Source organism: Hemitrygon akajei, unplaced genomic scaffold, assembly GCF_048418815.1.
Source record: "Hemitrygon akajei unplaced genomic scaffold, sHemAka1.3 Scf000053, whole genome shotgun sequence".
Lineage (NCBI taxonomy): Eukaryota > Metazoa > Chordata > Chondrichthyes > Myliobatiformes > Dasyatidae > Hemitrygon > Hemitrygon akajei.
Window position 1 is genome coordinate 531,910 of NW_027331939.1, and position 13,754 is coordinate 545,663.

Here is a 13,754-nt window from a genome sequence, read left to right on the forward strand (position 1 = left end):
TCGGAAAAGCAGGCCATGTACTCAAAGATCCTCACAACCTGGACATTCTTGCTGCAAACCCGCTCCCCCATCGGGGAAGAGATACAAAAGCCTTAAAGCGCGAACCATCCGGCTCAAGGACGGTTTCCTGTCTGTGGTTATAAGTCAAATGAATGATAAAATGGACTCGGCCTCACAATGTAACTCGACGTGACCCTGCACCATATGTCTAGTGATTGTTTTGCCAGTTTCATTTTTCATTTTTAGAATTTTTTTATTGACACATAATCTTCTACAGCTATAAAATGATACAAAGCGTCAATAGATTAATATGTATTCAATTAATAAAGCTAAAAGAACTGATCGTAAAATATAAAAATGGAAAATATATATATCGAAAAATAAGGGAAAAAAGTACCCCATCTCCCTCGGAAAAAAGCCCAGTAACCACAAAAAAAGGGGAAAAATCCATTAGGAATGAACCCTCCGGAGCAATACGTTTGACCATCATCTAAATTTTTTAAAAAAAGCATCATCAACTGTCATTTCATATTTATAAAAAAATAAAATTGGACGGAAACCATATAGCATAATTCAAATTAAGTGATAATATTTGGCAAAAGAACCCCATCTTCTCTCAAAATCGAATCGAGTATCAAAAGTTCTACTTCTATTTTTTCCAAACTAAGACATAACATTCCTTGAGAAAACCATTCAATTAATGTAGGGGAAGAAATATCTTTCCATTTTAATAAAATAGCCCTTCTTGTCAGTAGTGTAACAAATGGAATTACATGTTGATCTGAAGATGAAATATCCTGAATATGAATTAGAGCTATTCCAGTCAATCTATTAGGTTGTAAATTCATTTTCAGAGCTTTAGAAATTGTAGAAAATAAAGATTTTCAAAACGATTTTAATGAAGAATATGACCAGAACATATGTGACAAAGTAGCTACTTCAGTTTCACATTATCACAGCATTTGCCTGTAGTAGGAAATATTTTAGATAGTCTCTCCTTTGTAAAATAATAACGGTGAACAGTTTTAAATTGAATTAACAATGGTTGGCACATACAGAAGAAGAATTTACGTTTTTCAAAACTCGAAGCTAATCTTCTTTAACAAGGGTCATATTAAGTTCTCTCTCCCAATCTTGTTTAATCATTAGTGATAGGTTCTCCTTTTGTAACAAAAATAAATTATAAATTCTGCTAATAGAACCTTTCACTAAGGGATTCAATTTCAAAATGGTATCCAACAAATCAGATTCTTGTAAATATGGAAACTTAGGTAAACATTGTTGTAAAAAATGTTTCACCTGGACATATTGCAAAAAATCTGTACGAGCGAGAGGAAATTTGTTAATTAACTCTTCCAAGGTCATCAATCGACCATTACAAAATAAATCTGTAAAAGAACGGATCCATTTATTTTTCCATAGGAGAAAAATTGGGTCAGTTCTTGATGGTTTAAATGGAAAGTTTCGATATAAAAACTATACAACGTAAATTGTTTAATTTTTTAAAAAAAATTACGAAACTGAACCCAAATCCGTAGGGATTGTTTAATAACCGGGTAAATATTTAAATTTGGAATTTTAGAGAGCTGTAAAGGTAATGGAGCTCCTACAACTAACGTTAAATAAAATTGTTTAACAGCTTTTAATTCCAAATCAACCCATAATGATTTTTGGTTCTTATCAAGCCAATATAACCAAAAATATAGTTGTCTAATATTCACAGCCCAATAATACAGTCTTAAATTAGGAAGTTCAAGTCCACCATCTTTTTTTTAGAATTTTGTAAATGATACTTATTAATTCTTGGTCTCTTATTATTCCAAATAAAGGAAGAAATAAGAGAGTCAATTTGATCGAAATTTGTTTTAGTTAAAAAGATGGGTATATTTTGGAATATATATAAAAATCTAGGTAAAATCATTTTCACAGCATGAGTACGACCTCTTAAAGAAAAAGTAAATGGATTCCATCTCGAAAATTGTTGTTTCATGGAGTCCATTAAAGGAACTATATTCGCTTTATAAAGATCTTTATATTTTTTAGGTAATAATAATACCTAAATATCTAAATATATTAACTATTCTAAAAGGAATATCATTATATATACTAAAAGGGACATTTAATGGAAACAATTCACTGTTATTCAAGTTAAGTTTATATCCTGAAAATTTACCGAAATCTTTAAGTGTTTCCAAAAGAGAAGGAATTGATTCCTCAAGATTTGAAATAAAAACCAAAAGATAATCTGCTTAAAGAGAAATCTTATGTATGGTTCCATTCATAGAGATGCCATGAATATTTTTTAGCTTCACTTAGTGTTATAGCAAAAGTCTCCAATACAAGATTAAATAATAAAGGGCTTAATGGACATCCCTGTCTAGTGCCACGAGAAAGTGAGAAAAAAGACCTGCAGTTATTCGTAATGACAAGCTCAAGGACGGCTTCCCGTCTGTGGTTAGAAGCCAAATGAATGATAGAATGGACTCGGTCTCACAATGTAACTCGACGTGAACCTGCACCATATGTCTATCTGCACTGCACTTTCTCTGCAGCCATAATACTTTGTTACAGTGATTGTTCTGTTGTATATCAGCTCAATGGACTGTTGCAATGTATCGATCTGTTCGGATGGTACGTCAGGCAAGATTTTCATTGGAAGTTCAGTACGTGATGATAGTAAACAAATTCCCCATTTTAATTGTGCGGAAATATTAGACAGACTGAGCTTCTGCTCTGGAGCCACAGAAGGAAACTGAACTGTTGTCATTTCTGAAATGAACTGAAATGTTGTCCAGCCTCTCGTTATAGCTCGTTCTCTCTAATCCAGGCAGTATCCTGGGAAACCTCTTCTGCGCCCTGTCCAAAGCCCCGGCATCCTTCCGAGAATGGGGGCGACCAGAACTGTATGAAACACTCCAGATGTAGTCTAACTCGTTTTATAAAACTGTGTTACGAACTGAAGCGTTTTAGAAACGGACCAGCAGCAATAGAGTTCACACTGGAGTCTGGTTTTGATGGTAAAAACACTCTGTTTATTAGTATCTACTTATAATATAGTAACTTAACGAAATAAAGTTAACAGTATTAAGTGTATATATGTGTAAATGTAACTCCCAGACTATCGAGCCTGAGGGATCAAAGTTTAGAGTCTTGAGATGGTAAAGTAGGAAAGTTCAGAAATCCACGGAATAAATGACGGGAGAGAGATATTTGTAATCCAGGGTGAAACGTAGAGAAAAGGCCGTTACTTCAAAATAACCGTCGACGAAGTTCTTATCCGTCGAATCCGTCCACAGACGAGTTCTCAGTGAAAGTGACCTGTCACAGGAATACCGTCTTACATGGTTACCACACAACATACCCAGGCAAGGGTTAATACAAGATATTCCAAATTCCACTCCTATGGATTGTACGAACTGACAGCCACACACGTTCGTTGTGGTTCTGTGTACCGATGATCAACCCACTCTTGTGGGCATAGGAGAGTTCCAAGCCTCAGCTGCGACTAACTGAAGCTATCAGCTTTTCCAGTCTCTCTCTCTTTAGACTGGCCGACTGCCTGTCTGCAGATCGCTCTCTCTCTCTCATGGTTCAGTCCACAGTCAGCTCTTTCAGCCTGTGACTGACGTCATAGCCCCGCCTCCTCACGCCGGCGCTCTTAAAGAAACAGTCACAGTACGACCGCAGGCTCGGAACAGCTGCAACACAACTTCCCGACTTTTGAACTCAGTGCTTCAACTAATAAAGACAACCATGCCATTTGCCTTCTTAACCACCCGATCAATCTGTGCAGTCTCTTTCAGGGAGCGATGAACTTGGAGTCTAAGATCCCTCTGATCATCAACACTGTTCAGGGTTTTGCATTTAACAGTGTACTGTCGCATACATTCGACCTACCGAGCTGCCAAGATGATCATCACTAATCAAATCTCACTGAGATTTCTCAGGTCCTGTTGAATTTATTGCCAAGTGCACAAGTACGGGAAGGTACAGGGACAGAGAAACACTGACTTGTGGCAGCATCACAGGCAAGTACAGTCAGATAACACACAGAACAGAAATTGTACGATTCTCTGTCAGTAACAATCTATAAATATGTTTTATGTCATTAACAGTATATAAAATACATTGTGTCATGATCAATATTGTGTCATGATGCTTCGTTATTATTTGGGATCCGGCGGATCAATGTAATGCCGTCAGCAAATCTAATTAGCAGATTGGAACCCGCCACTGCAGCCCCACAGTGCACTATGTACTGATTGCAAAGCTACGAAATTGCATGTGAATAGCCTCCCCTCCCCCAACTCCACTCTTTCTGCGTCACCAGCAGACTGGGGCATCTGACATCTCGCTGCCTCCGCCAGGACGTTAAACTGTGAACAACTGTGGTCAGGGACTGATCTCTGGGGTACTCCAAACGCTACCTCCTTCCAGTCTGAAAACGACCCACTCATCCAGACACACACTGCCGGCAGTTTATCGATCTCCAACGAAAAAGCCTAATCACCTACTCCTGAGGGTCAATACCATTGCTGACTCTGATTTTACCACCGTCAAATGCCAGGAGGGACATAATATTCAGAAAGTCTCTAGTCACAGCCGTGTAAATAAAATGTGATCTCAGCAGGTGTGTGGCGCATGCTCAGAATGCGAAGGAGACAGACAAACTGAGCCAAGTCACAGACTGATGAAGGGGAGGAATGATCCATTTTGATACAGAGAGGGAAGCAGAGAGTTTGATATTGTGCCTGATGCCGGAACTGTGGCCAGTTAGAAGATGAAGTCTTGTCCCCCCAAATTATTTTGAGTTGTGACAGTGTTTTTTCTCAGAAGGCACCATAGAAACTAAAATTATCTGAACTGAAATGTTGTCCTTCACCCACTGACGTGGTTTGTAAACTTTTACCAGCTTAGAAAAGTCAAAGGATTTAAGTATGGGAATCACAAACACGTTAGTTGCTTTGTGATTGCTCGTTAGTTCCGCTGTATCTGTCAGTTCACCAGCGCTTGAATGCCGCCAATCCTTGAATGTGGAGGCGGAGATGGCGGAGAAGACAGCGCCCCACTCGCTGCAAGGAGAGCCCGAACACGTGTCCATGTCCGTGATCTAATTGGATACATCGCCATGACGTTATAGCAGTGAGATGTCATTCACTGGCTCTCATTTTGGTAGGATTCAGTCGGCCATCGCAGATACACCAACAGCTTCGCACTGGGAAGCGGCCGTTCACCTGCTCCGTGTGTGCGAAGAGACTCATTCAGTTAACCCACCTTGTGATGCTCCGGTGAGTTCACAATAAATAGAGGCCAGATTTCTGTCCGGAGTGAGCAAAGAGTTTTACTCAATCATCCCGGCTGCTGCAACACCAGCAACTTCACATCAGGGAGGAAGTTCAAATCAGCTCCGTGTTAAATGTTTAACCATCACGGTGACTGAAGGCAGCTGCAGGTTCATGAGGGACTGTCACTGTCAGATTCTGCAGTTCTTGCAGCTGCTCATCGCACCCAGGACTGAACCCTGGTCACTGAGCATTGGAGGAGTCTGTACTGCTGATGTTAGCCTTAAACTGGACTGGTGATTAATATTGTGGAGCTGTGATATATAAATCACTTCTGTATCAAATCCCGTGTCTCAGGTACTTACTGTCTCTACCACACTCACTGTGTACACTAGAGAGGCCACTCGGCCCATCTGTTCCTGTCCATGTTTCTGTTCCATATCAGAATATCAAAATCTATCCCTGCCATTCCCCTATCACTCTCCCTGTGATGACAGGTTGCAACTAGTCACCACTCCGTGGGATAGGAGATTTCCCTTGAATTTCATAGAATCATAGAAATCTACAACATATTACCGATGCTTTGGCCCACAATGTTGTACCGACCATGTAACTTACTCTAGAAGCTGCTTAGAATTACCCTACCGCATCGCCCCCTATTTTCCTAAGCTCCATGTACCTATCTATGAGTCTCTTAAAAGACTCTATTGTATCCGCCTCTACCACCATCGCTGCCAGTGCGTTCCACACACACACACCACTCTTTGCTTAAAAACCTTAACTCGGACGCCTCCCCTGTACCTACTCTCAAGCAGCTTAAACCTATTCCCCCTCGTGTTAGCCTTTTCTGCCCTGGGAAAAAGCCTCTGGCTATCCACACAACCAATGCCTCTCATCATCTTATACACCTGCATGAATTTCCTGCATGATTTTCTCCAGGCTGAATAAGACGATGAGCTCACTGTGGTTGTGACGTTCTTCAGGGCTCCGGACGAAGATGGTTAAACTCCTTCTTCCCCGCTCTTTTCAAAGTTTTAGGTCATTTTTACCCATTTTAAAGGACTGTGCCTCAGACAGCACAATTGTTACGTACCAGCAGCAATAGATCACTAATGGAGTCTGGTTTTGATGTTAAAACCACTGTCTTTATCTGTATCTACTCCAAATATAAAAGATTAAACGAAATAAACTGAAGTTAACAGTGTTGTGCGTATATATAGCTCCCAAACTATCAAGCTTGAAAAACAATGCTTAAAGTCGTAAGATGGTAAAGTGGAAAAGTTCAGTAATCCACGGAATAAGTGAGTGAGAGGAGAGGTTTGTAAATCCACTCGAAAATGTAGCATTTTGTGTGTGTGCGTCTCTGTATTCCCAGCAACTGCAGAATCTCCTGTGTTTTATATCTGCATTTTACTTTGGCATTGGATACACGTTGATATTGAGTATATTGTTTATGGGAGCTTTCTGCGTTAAAACAGCTGCAGATTTTTCTATACACACACGAAAAAAATGAGGTATGAATATTGAACCAGAGCCTGCAGAAATATTTAATGGCACCGTGATTACCCATAAGGCCGTGCGTTTAAAATTTCGCTGGCGCTGAAGCACCGAACAGATGCGCGGGCGTCAGGGCCGATGACATCACAAGTATCACGCATGCGCACGGTACACAGAAGGCCTTGGAAATACCGTCTGCGGGTAAGATCGATTATCTGTGTTTTTATCTTAAACAACGACTGAGGGACGATTCCTATGAAATCCGGACACCGTGACCCGCAATCCCGGGACACTCCTGCTCTCTCCCCTCTCTCTCAGCCCCACGATCCGTACATGGGTCCCGGGGAGCTTCCGGCCGATGAGGGAATGGGAACCGATAGATCTCTCAGACAGAGCTGAGCTCCAGCTATCTAAATGCAAGTATTAGGAGAAAGGGAACAAAATCTTTTATATCACCAGTTGAGAAAATCACCTTTGTTCTATCTCCAATCACAAACAAGAGAACATCTGCAGATGCTGGAAATCCAAGCAACACAAATTGCTGGATGAACTCAGCTTTTGTACAGTTTTCCATAGATGCTGTCTGGTCTGCTGAGTTCCTCCAGAATTTTGTGTGTGTTCTTGCTGTGGACTTTCCTACCGGTGAGGACATGTTTTGTCCCATTCTCTCTGGGTACATAATGATATCAAACACCTTTGCCCTGGGCAACAAGTAGCTTCCAGTTCACAAATGTGCCAGATTCCAGTGAGACAGACTACTGCCCTTCCCTTCATATACATTGGCATTGCCATCACTGAGTTCACCACCGTCAGTCATTGGGGGAGACTTCAGGGGAAATATTTATGTACAATACAGAAACTGGTGTTACCTGTGTGCATTCTGGTGATGCTAAAGTTGCTGGAGAATTTGCAAGTGGGAAGAAATGGAGTGCTATTTGGAAATCTGACTTTTTAAAGCATAATTTAGCAAGCAAATCACATATGGACAATGTGCAAAAGCTTTGGTGAGAAAATCCTTCATTACCCGTTCCAGGCCTGCTACATAGTTTGTGTGAGAGTGCAGATGAACTGGATCAAACCCAGAGGAGAACAAAGTTCCTATTGACAGTGATTTGCTAGCTGTGAAAATGAATACCTCTCTATATAAAATTCACTGTGCACATCTTGTCACTGGGTAAAAAAAAAACAAGATTTATCTGCACATCAGTTATTACAAATTAGAGGGGATATTGAAGGGAAGGAGGGGAGACCTCCAGTGACCCTGATGCCCTCACCTACAAGATGTGCATCCAGCTGCAGCTTGTAATCCTGCACTTTAAGGAGTTGGATCTTGATATGGTGAATTGCAGATCATCCAGCAGTTGGAGGGGGTGATAGATATGACATGAAGAGAGGTGAGTTACACCCAAGGTGCAGGACACAGGAAACTGTGTGAGAGTCAGGCAGGTGAATGAGGTTAAATACCCATCGCAGAGTACTTTGTTGCTATCCCGCACAACAGCAGGTGGACCACTTTAGACACTGTTGGGGGTAATTGCCTGACACAGGAAAGTCAAAGGGGTGATAGGAGATTTGTTAGGGGAACAGACCAAGAGGCAACTAATATCCTAGTGATAAGGCTTGCTAGAGGTAGTGTGGGGTGGGGGGGGGGGTTGATGTGGTTTAAATAAGTTGTAGGGGGAATGGGAGCTAGATTGACAGAACAGATAGTGGAGAGGGTGAATTGAATTGAATTGACTTTATTACAAATATCCTTCATATAGATGAGGAGTAGAAATATTTACATTACATTACCATCTAAATGTGCAATGTGTAATTTAAATTAACTTATGATATTTAGTTTGTATATAGAACAGTCAAGGAAACAGAAATCAATTAATCAGTCTGATGGCCTGGTGGAAGATGATGTCCTGGAGCCTGTTGCTCCTTTTGCTGTGGTACCGTTTCCTGGATGGTAGCAGCAGGAACAGTTTGTGGTTGTGGTGAATTTGGTCCCCGATATCCTTTGGGCCCTTTTTATACAAATCCATACGCCTACCATCCAGGCTCCCATCCAAACTTCTCTTAAATAGTAAAACCGAGCTCATATTCACCACTTGTGCTGGCATCTCATTCCACACTCTCACAACCATTTCAGTAAAGAGCTTTTCCAAATGTTCCCATTAAATTTTCACCTTCCCCACCTACGCATGACCTCTGATTGTCATCCCACCCAACGTCGGTGGAAAAAGCTGCTTACATTTATTTCCCCAATCTTCTCCCTCATCATCTTGTATACTTCCAACAAATCCTCAAAGCAATGTGTAATTTCCTTGTTTATGTTTAGAGCCTTTTTTATGTGCATAAGATGATGAGGGGCATTGATCGTGTGCACAGCCAGAGGTTTGTTTTCCCAGGGCTGAAATGTCTAACACGAGGGAGCAGAGTTTTAAGGTGCTTGGAAATAGATACCGAGGAGATGTCAGGGGTAAGATTTTTACACAGAGAGTGGTGGGTGTGTGGAATGCACTGCTGGCTTTTTCGGTGAGAGTGTTTCAGTTACTATGGGGCCAGGAAACAATGCTGCTCAGTGGTAACAGGGAATAATACCAATGGAGAGAGTCAAACTGAGCCAGGTCACAGATTGGAGATGGCAGAAATGCTCCTTTCTTATAGAGACAGGAAGAACATCAGAGAGTTTGATGGTCATTCCAGATACCAGCACTGTGCCCAGTTAGATGATGATTTCTCTCTCCAACTTGTGTTGAACTTCACTGTAACTGTGTGATGTCAGTTCACAGCTTGACAACTCAAGTGATATCATCTGAAATTTTGTCCTGCACCCACTGATGGATTTTGTAAATCTTTTTACAGGTTACAAATCACAAGGAATTTCTCTACGGAAATCTAAAATACTACACACCAGTTTTGCTGTCTCTGTCCAGATATTTAAGAAGTGGAGCAAGCGATTCACTTGATCAGCATTCCTGCTCAGACTGTGGAGAGGGATTCACTCTATCATCTGATCGACTGGCACGCCTGTCATTTTAAACGGGTAGGGGGTGCCCATTCATCTGCTCAGACAGTGGGAATGGATTCAGATGGCCATTTCAACTGAAGGGACATCAATAAGTTCACACTGGGGCAAGGCCATCCACCTGTTCTGTGTGTGAGAAGGGATTCAGTTGGTCTTCCCACCTGTGGACATACCAGTCAGTTCACTCTGGGGCAGAGGCTGGTCATTTGCTGAATTTGTAGGGAAGGTTTCACTCGGTCATCTGACCAAATGGTTCACCAGCAAGTCCACACTAAGGAGTGGCTGTTCACTTGTTTGGACTGTGGGAAGGGATTCACTATGTCATCTAAACTGAAGCTACATCAGAGAGTTCACACTGGCGAGAGACCGTTTACCTGCTCATACTGTGGAAAAGGATTCACTTGCTCATACCAACTGAAAGTACATCAAAGAATTCACACTGGAGAGAGGCCGTTCACTTGCTCAGACTGTGGGAAGGGATTCACTCGTTCATCTGAACTGAAGGTACATCAGCGAGTTCACACTGGGGAGAGGCCGTTCACCTGCTCAGACTGTGGGAAGGGATTCACTTGCTCATCTAAACTGAAGGTACATCAGCGAGCTCACACTGGAGAGAGGCTGTTCACCTGCTCAGATTGTGGGAAGGGATTCACTCAGTCAGCCCACCTACAAGCACACAGGTCAGTTCACACTGGAGAGAGGCCGTTTACCTGCTCATACTGTGGGGAGGGATTCACTTTGTCATCGCAGCTACTGAGACATCAGTCAGTTCACACTGGGGAGTGGCCATTCACCTGCTCAGTGTGTGGGAAGGGATTCACTCAGTCATCCACCCTAATGGCTCACCAGCGAGTTCACACTGGGGAGCGGCCGTTCACCTGCTCAGACTGTGGGAAGGGATTCACTCTGTCATCTAAACTGAAGGTACATCAGAGAATACACACTGGAGAGAGGCCATTCATCTGTTCCGTCTGTGGGAAGGGATTCACTTGTTCACCTGACCTGAAGGTACATCAGAGAGTTCACACTGGGGAACGGCCGTTCAGATGCTCAGACTGTGGGAAGGGATTCACTCGGTCATCTCACCTAATGGTTCATCAGCGAGCTCACACAGGGGAGCGGCCATTCACATGCTCAGACTGTGGGAAAGGATTCACTCAGTCATCCCACCTATTGGCACACCAGCGAGTTCACACAGGGGAGCGGCCATTCACCTGTTCAGACTGTGGTAAGGGATTCACTCGGTCATCTCAACTGAAGGTACATCAGCGAATTCACACTGGAGAGAGGCCATTCACCTGCTCAGACTGTGGGAAAAGATTTACTCAGTCATCTCAAGTGAAGGTACATCAGAGAGTTCACACTGGGGAACGACCGTTCACCTGCTTAGATTGTGGGAAGGGATTCACTTTGTCATCTAAACTGAAGGTACATCAGCGAGTTCACACCGGGGAGAGGCCATTCACCTGCTCAGACTGTGGGAAGGGATTCACTCAGTCATACCACCTGCAAGCACACTGGTCAGTTCACACTGGGGAGAGGCCGTTCACAGACTCAAGCCTGAATTATACCTCTGCGTAGACGCTACAGTGGCCTACACCGTTGTGTGCATTTTTACTTGTGAGTTTGTGTGTCTGCGTTGCTCTGGCAAAACGCTAGTTGGTGTTGGGGTTCTATGCCACTGTGTTGAATTGACTCGTGGAGTTGGGAACGATGGCGACTGCTGAGTTAATCTTGTTGGAGTTGAAGCTAATTGATGTTGAACAAGAGTTACTTTTATTGAAATTACTGCAACGCAGAAAAGAGAGAAGCTTTTCTATTTCTTTGTGCAGTCCGCGACGTCCAAACCGATGTTTGTGGAAATTTCTTTACATGAATTTCATGCCATTTGCAAGTCTTTATAGTATACCAATGGAGAGTCGTACAAATGTAGATATTTTCTGACTTCCTAACGTAACCTCTCCTCGATTTGGTCCATCTTCCAACTTCGAAGCAACAGGAAGTACCTCGGAGGAAATGTGCTGCTACCAAGCAGACCGATCACAGTTCTCACAGTCTGTGACGCACAGTTACATTTTCGTAAGGTGTTCTTTAGGCTACGGCGTACGGTATGGCCTAGGGTGCCACATCAGATACGCAGCTATGCGGACCGTACGGTGAAGCATAATTCAGGCTTCAGTGTGTGGGAAGGGATTCACTTGGACATCTCAACTGCTGAGACACCAGTGAGTTCACACTGGGGAGAGGCCGATCTGATGCTCAGACTTTGGGAAGAGATTCTCTCTGTGAAATCAACCTAATGTGCATGACTGAGTTCACACTGGGGAGAGACCGTTCACCTGCTGTGTATTTCGGAAGCGATTCACTCAGTAATCTAACCCTATGCAACTCTTGCTTCGGCTAGCAGCTAAATATAGGGGGTGATAACCCCCCAGCCCGGCCAAACTTAAGAAATCTTGTTTGGGTGGATGCTGTGTGATGTGTCCCCTGTTACAAATCAGTATCCTGAAATAACAACCAGTACACAATATGTGATTAAATGACTGAGATGTATAATTCTTACTTTGACTATATGGTTAGTGAAGTAATCAAAAAGAAAGAAAAAGGGCCCACTCTCTCTTCTTCTCATCTCTCCCCAGCAAAAGGCCATGAAAATCTCTCTTCCAGACTCACAAGGAAGAACATTTCTGTCATTGGATAGTCCCACACTCCAAAACCCTGTTATCTCTAGTCTTACCCTAAACATTGCTGCTGCAGAGAAGCCATTACCTCAGCAGTGAAACATTGCAGAGAGTCCACTGCATCAGCAGTGAAACCTTACAGCGCGTTACACTTGTGACACACTACCGGGTTCACACTGGGGAGAGAGTTTCAATAAACTGCGTGCTGGATATTTGTCCATCACTGTTGCTGAATGCAATTTTGAGAGTGACTGTCGGTGCTGAACTCTGCAATTATTGCTGCTGCTCACCACACCCAGTTCTGCACCCTGGTCACTGGGCATGGGAGGAGTTTCTTCTGCTGCACATTCAACTTTAATGGGACTGGAGTTTAATATTCTGGATCTGTGACAAATAAATCAGTTCCATTTTAATCACTGTCTCTGGTACTTAGTGAATTTATAACACACCTAGTGTACAGTAGAGAGTCAACTCAGGCCGGCTGGACCTGATTCTGTTCCACAACAGATCTTTCAAATCCTCCCCTGTTCTTCACCTCTCACTCTCCCTGTGGTGATGGGTTCCAAATTGTCATCACTCTGGGTGAAGAGGTTTCCCTTGAATTTCCTGCAGACTGAAGAAGTCGAGCTGACTGCAGTTCTGTCTGAGATGTTCTGCGCCCCCTCAAATCTCAGGCTGAGGAAGAATGACATTGGGAGTGAACGTCCTTATTCAGGCTCATTTGTCACCATCTCGTCTGCTCAGATCGTTGGGATGTCTCCCATGGAGGGTCATACTCATTCCACTCGTTCTTGTTTTCTTCCAGAGTGGTGAATCATTTTTCTGAGCTGGCCTCTCATGTACGTGTTATGGTCTGTATTTCTTATCACAATTGCATATACACACATGGAGTGATGAATCCTGTTCATTTTGGATGAAAATGTATATGAGGGGTGATTGATATATTCGTGGCCTCAGGTGGAAGGAGTCAATTTTGGAAAACCCAGCACATTTATTTTTCAACGTGGTCCCGTCCTACATTTGCACACTTAGCCCAACAGTGGCATGCAAAAGTCTGGGCACCCCTGGTCAAAATTTCTGTTACTGTGAATAGCTCAGCGAGTAAAAGGTGACCTGATTTCCAAAAGGCATAAAGTCAAAGATGACACATTTCTTTAATATTTTAAGCAAGATTACATTTTAATTTCCATCTTTTACAGTTTCAAAATAACAACAAAGGAAAAGGGCCCGAAGCAAAAGTTTGAGCGCCCTGCATGGTCGGTATTTAGTAACAACCCA

General features: G+C 42.7%; 1 protein-coding gene across 1 annotated transcript; it reads left to right on the forward strand.

The window, feature by feature from the left end:
• The first annotated feature begins 6,933 nt into the window (after positions 1–6,933).
• Positions 6,934–13,486, forward strand: LOC140721256 (uncharacterized). The gene is made up of 2 exons (XM_073036106.1): positions 6,934–6,980; positions 9,633–13,486. The coding sequence occupies exon 2, from the start codon at positions 10,045–10,047 to the stop codon at positions 11,374–11,376; it is 1,332 nt and encodes a 443-aa protein (XP_072892207.1). The 5' UTR covers positions 6,934–6,980; positions 9,633–10,044; the 3' UTR covers positions 11,377–13,486.
• The last annotated feature ends 268 nt before the right edge of the window (positions 13,487–13,754 follow it).

Excerpts from the sequence above, each read along its gene's own strand:
- LOC140721256 (XM_073036106.1), top strand. The coding sequence starts at position 10,045 with ATGGTTCACCAGCAAGTCCACACTAAGGAGTGGCTGTTCACTTGTTTG.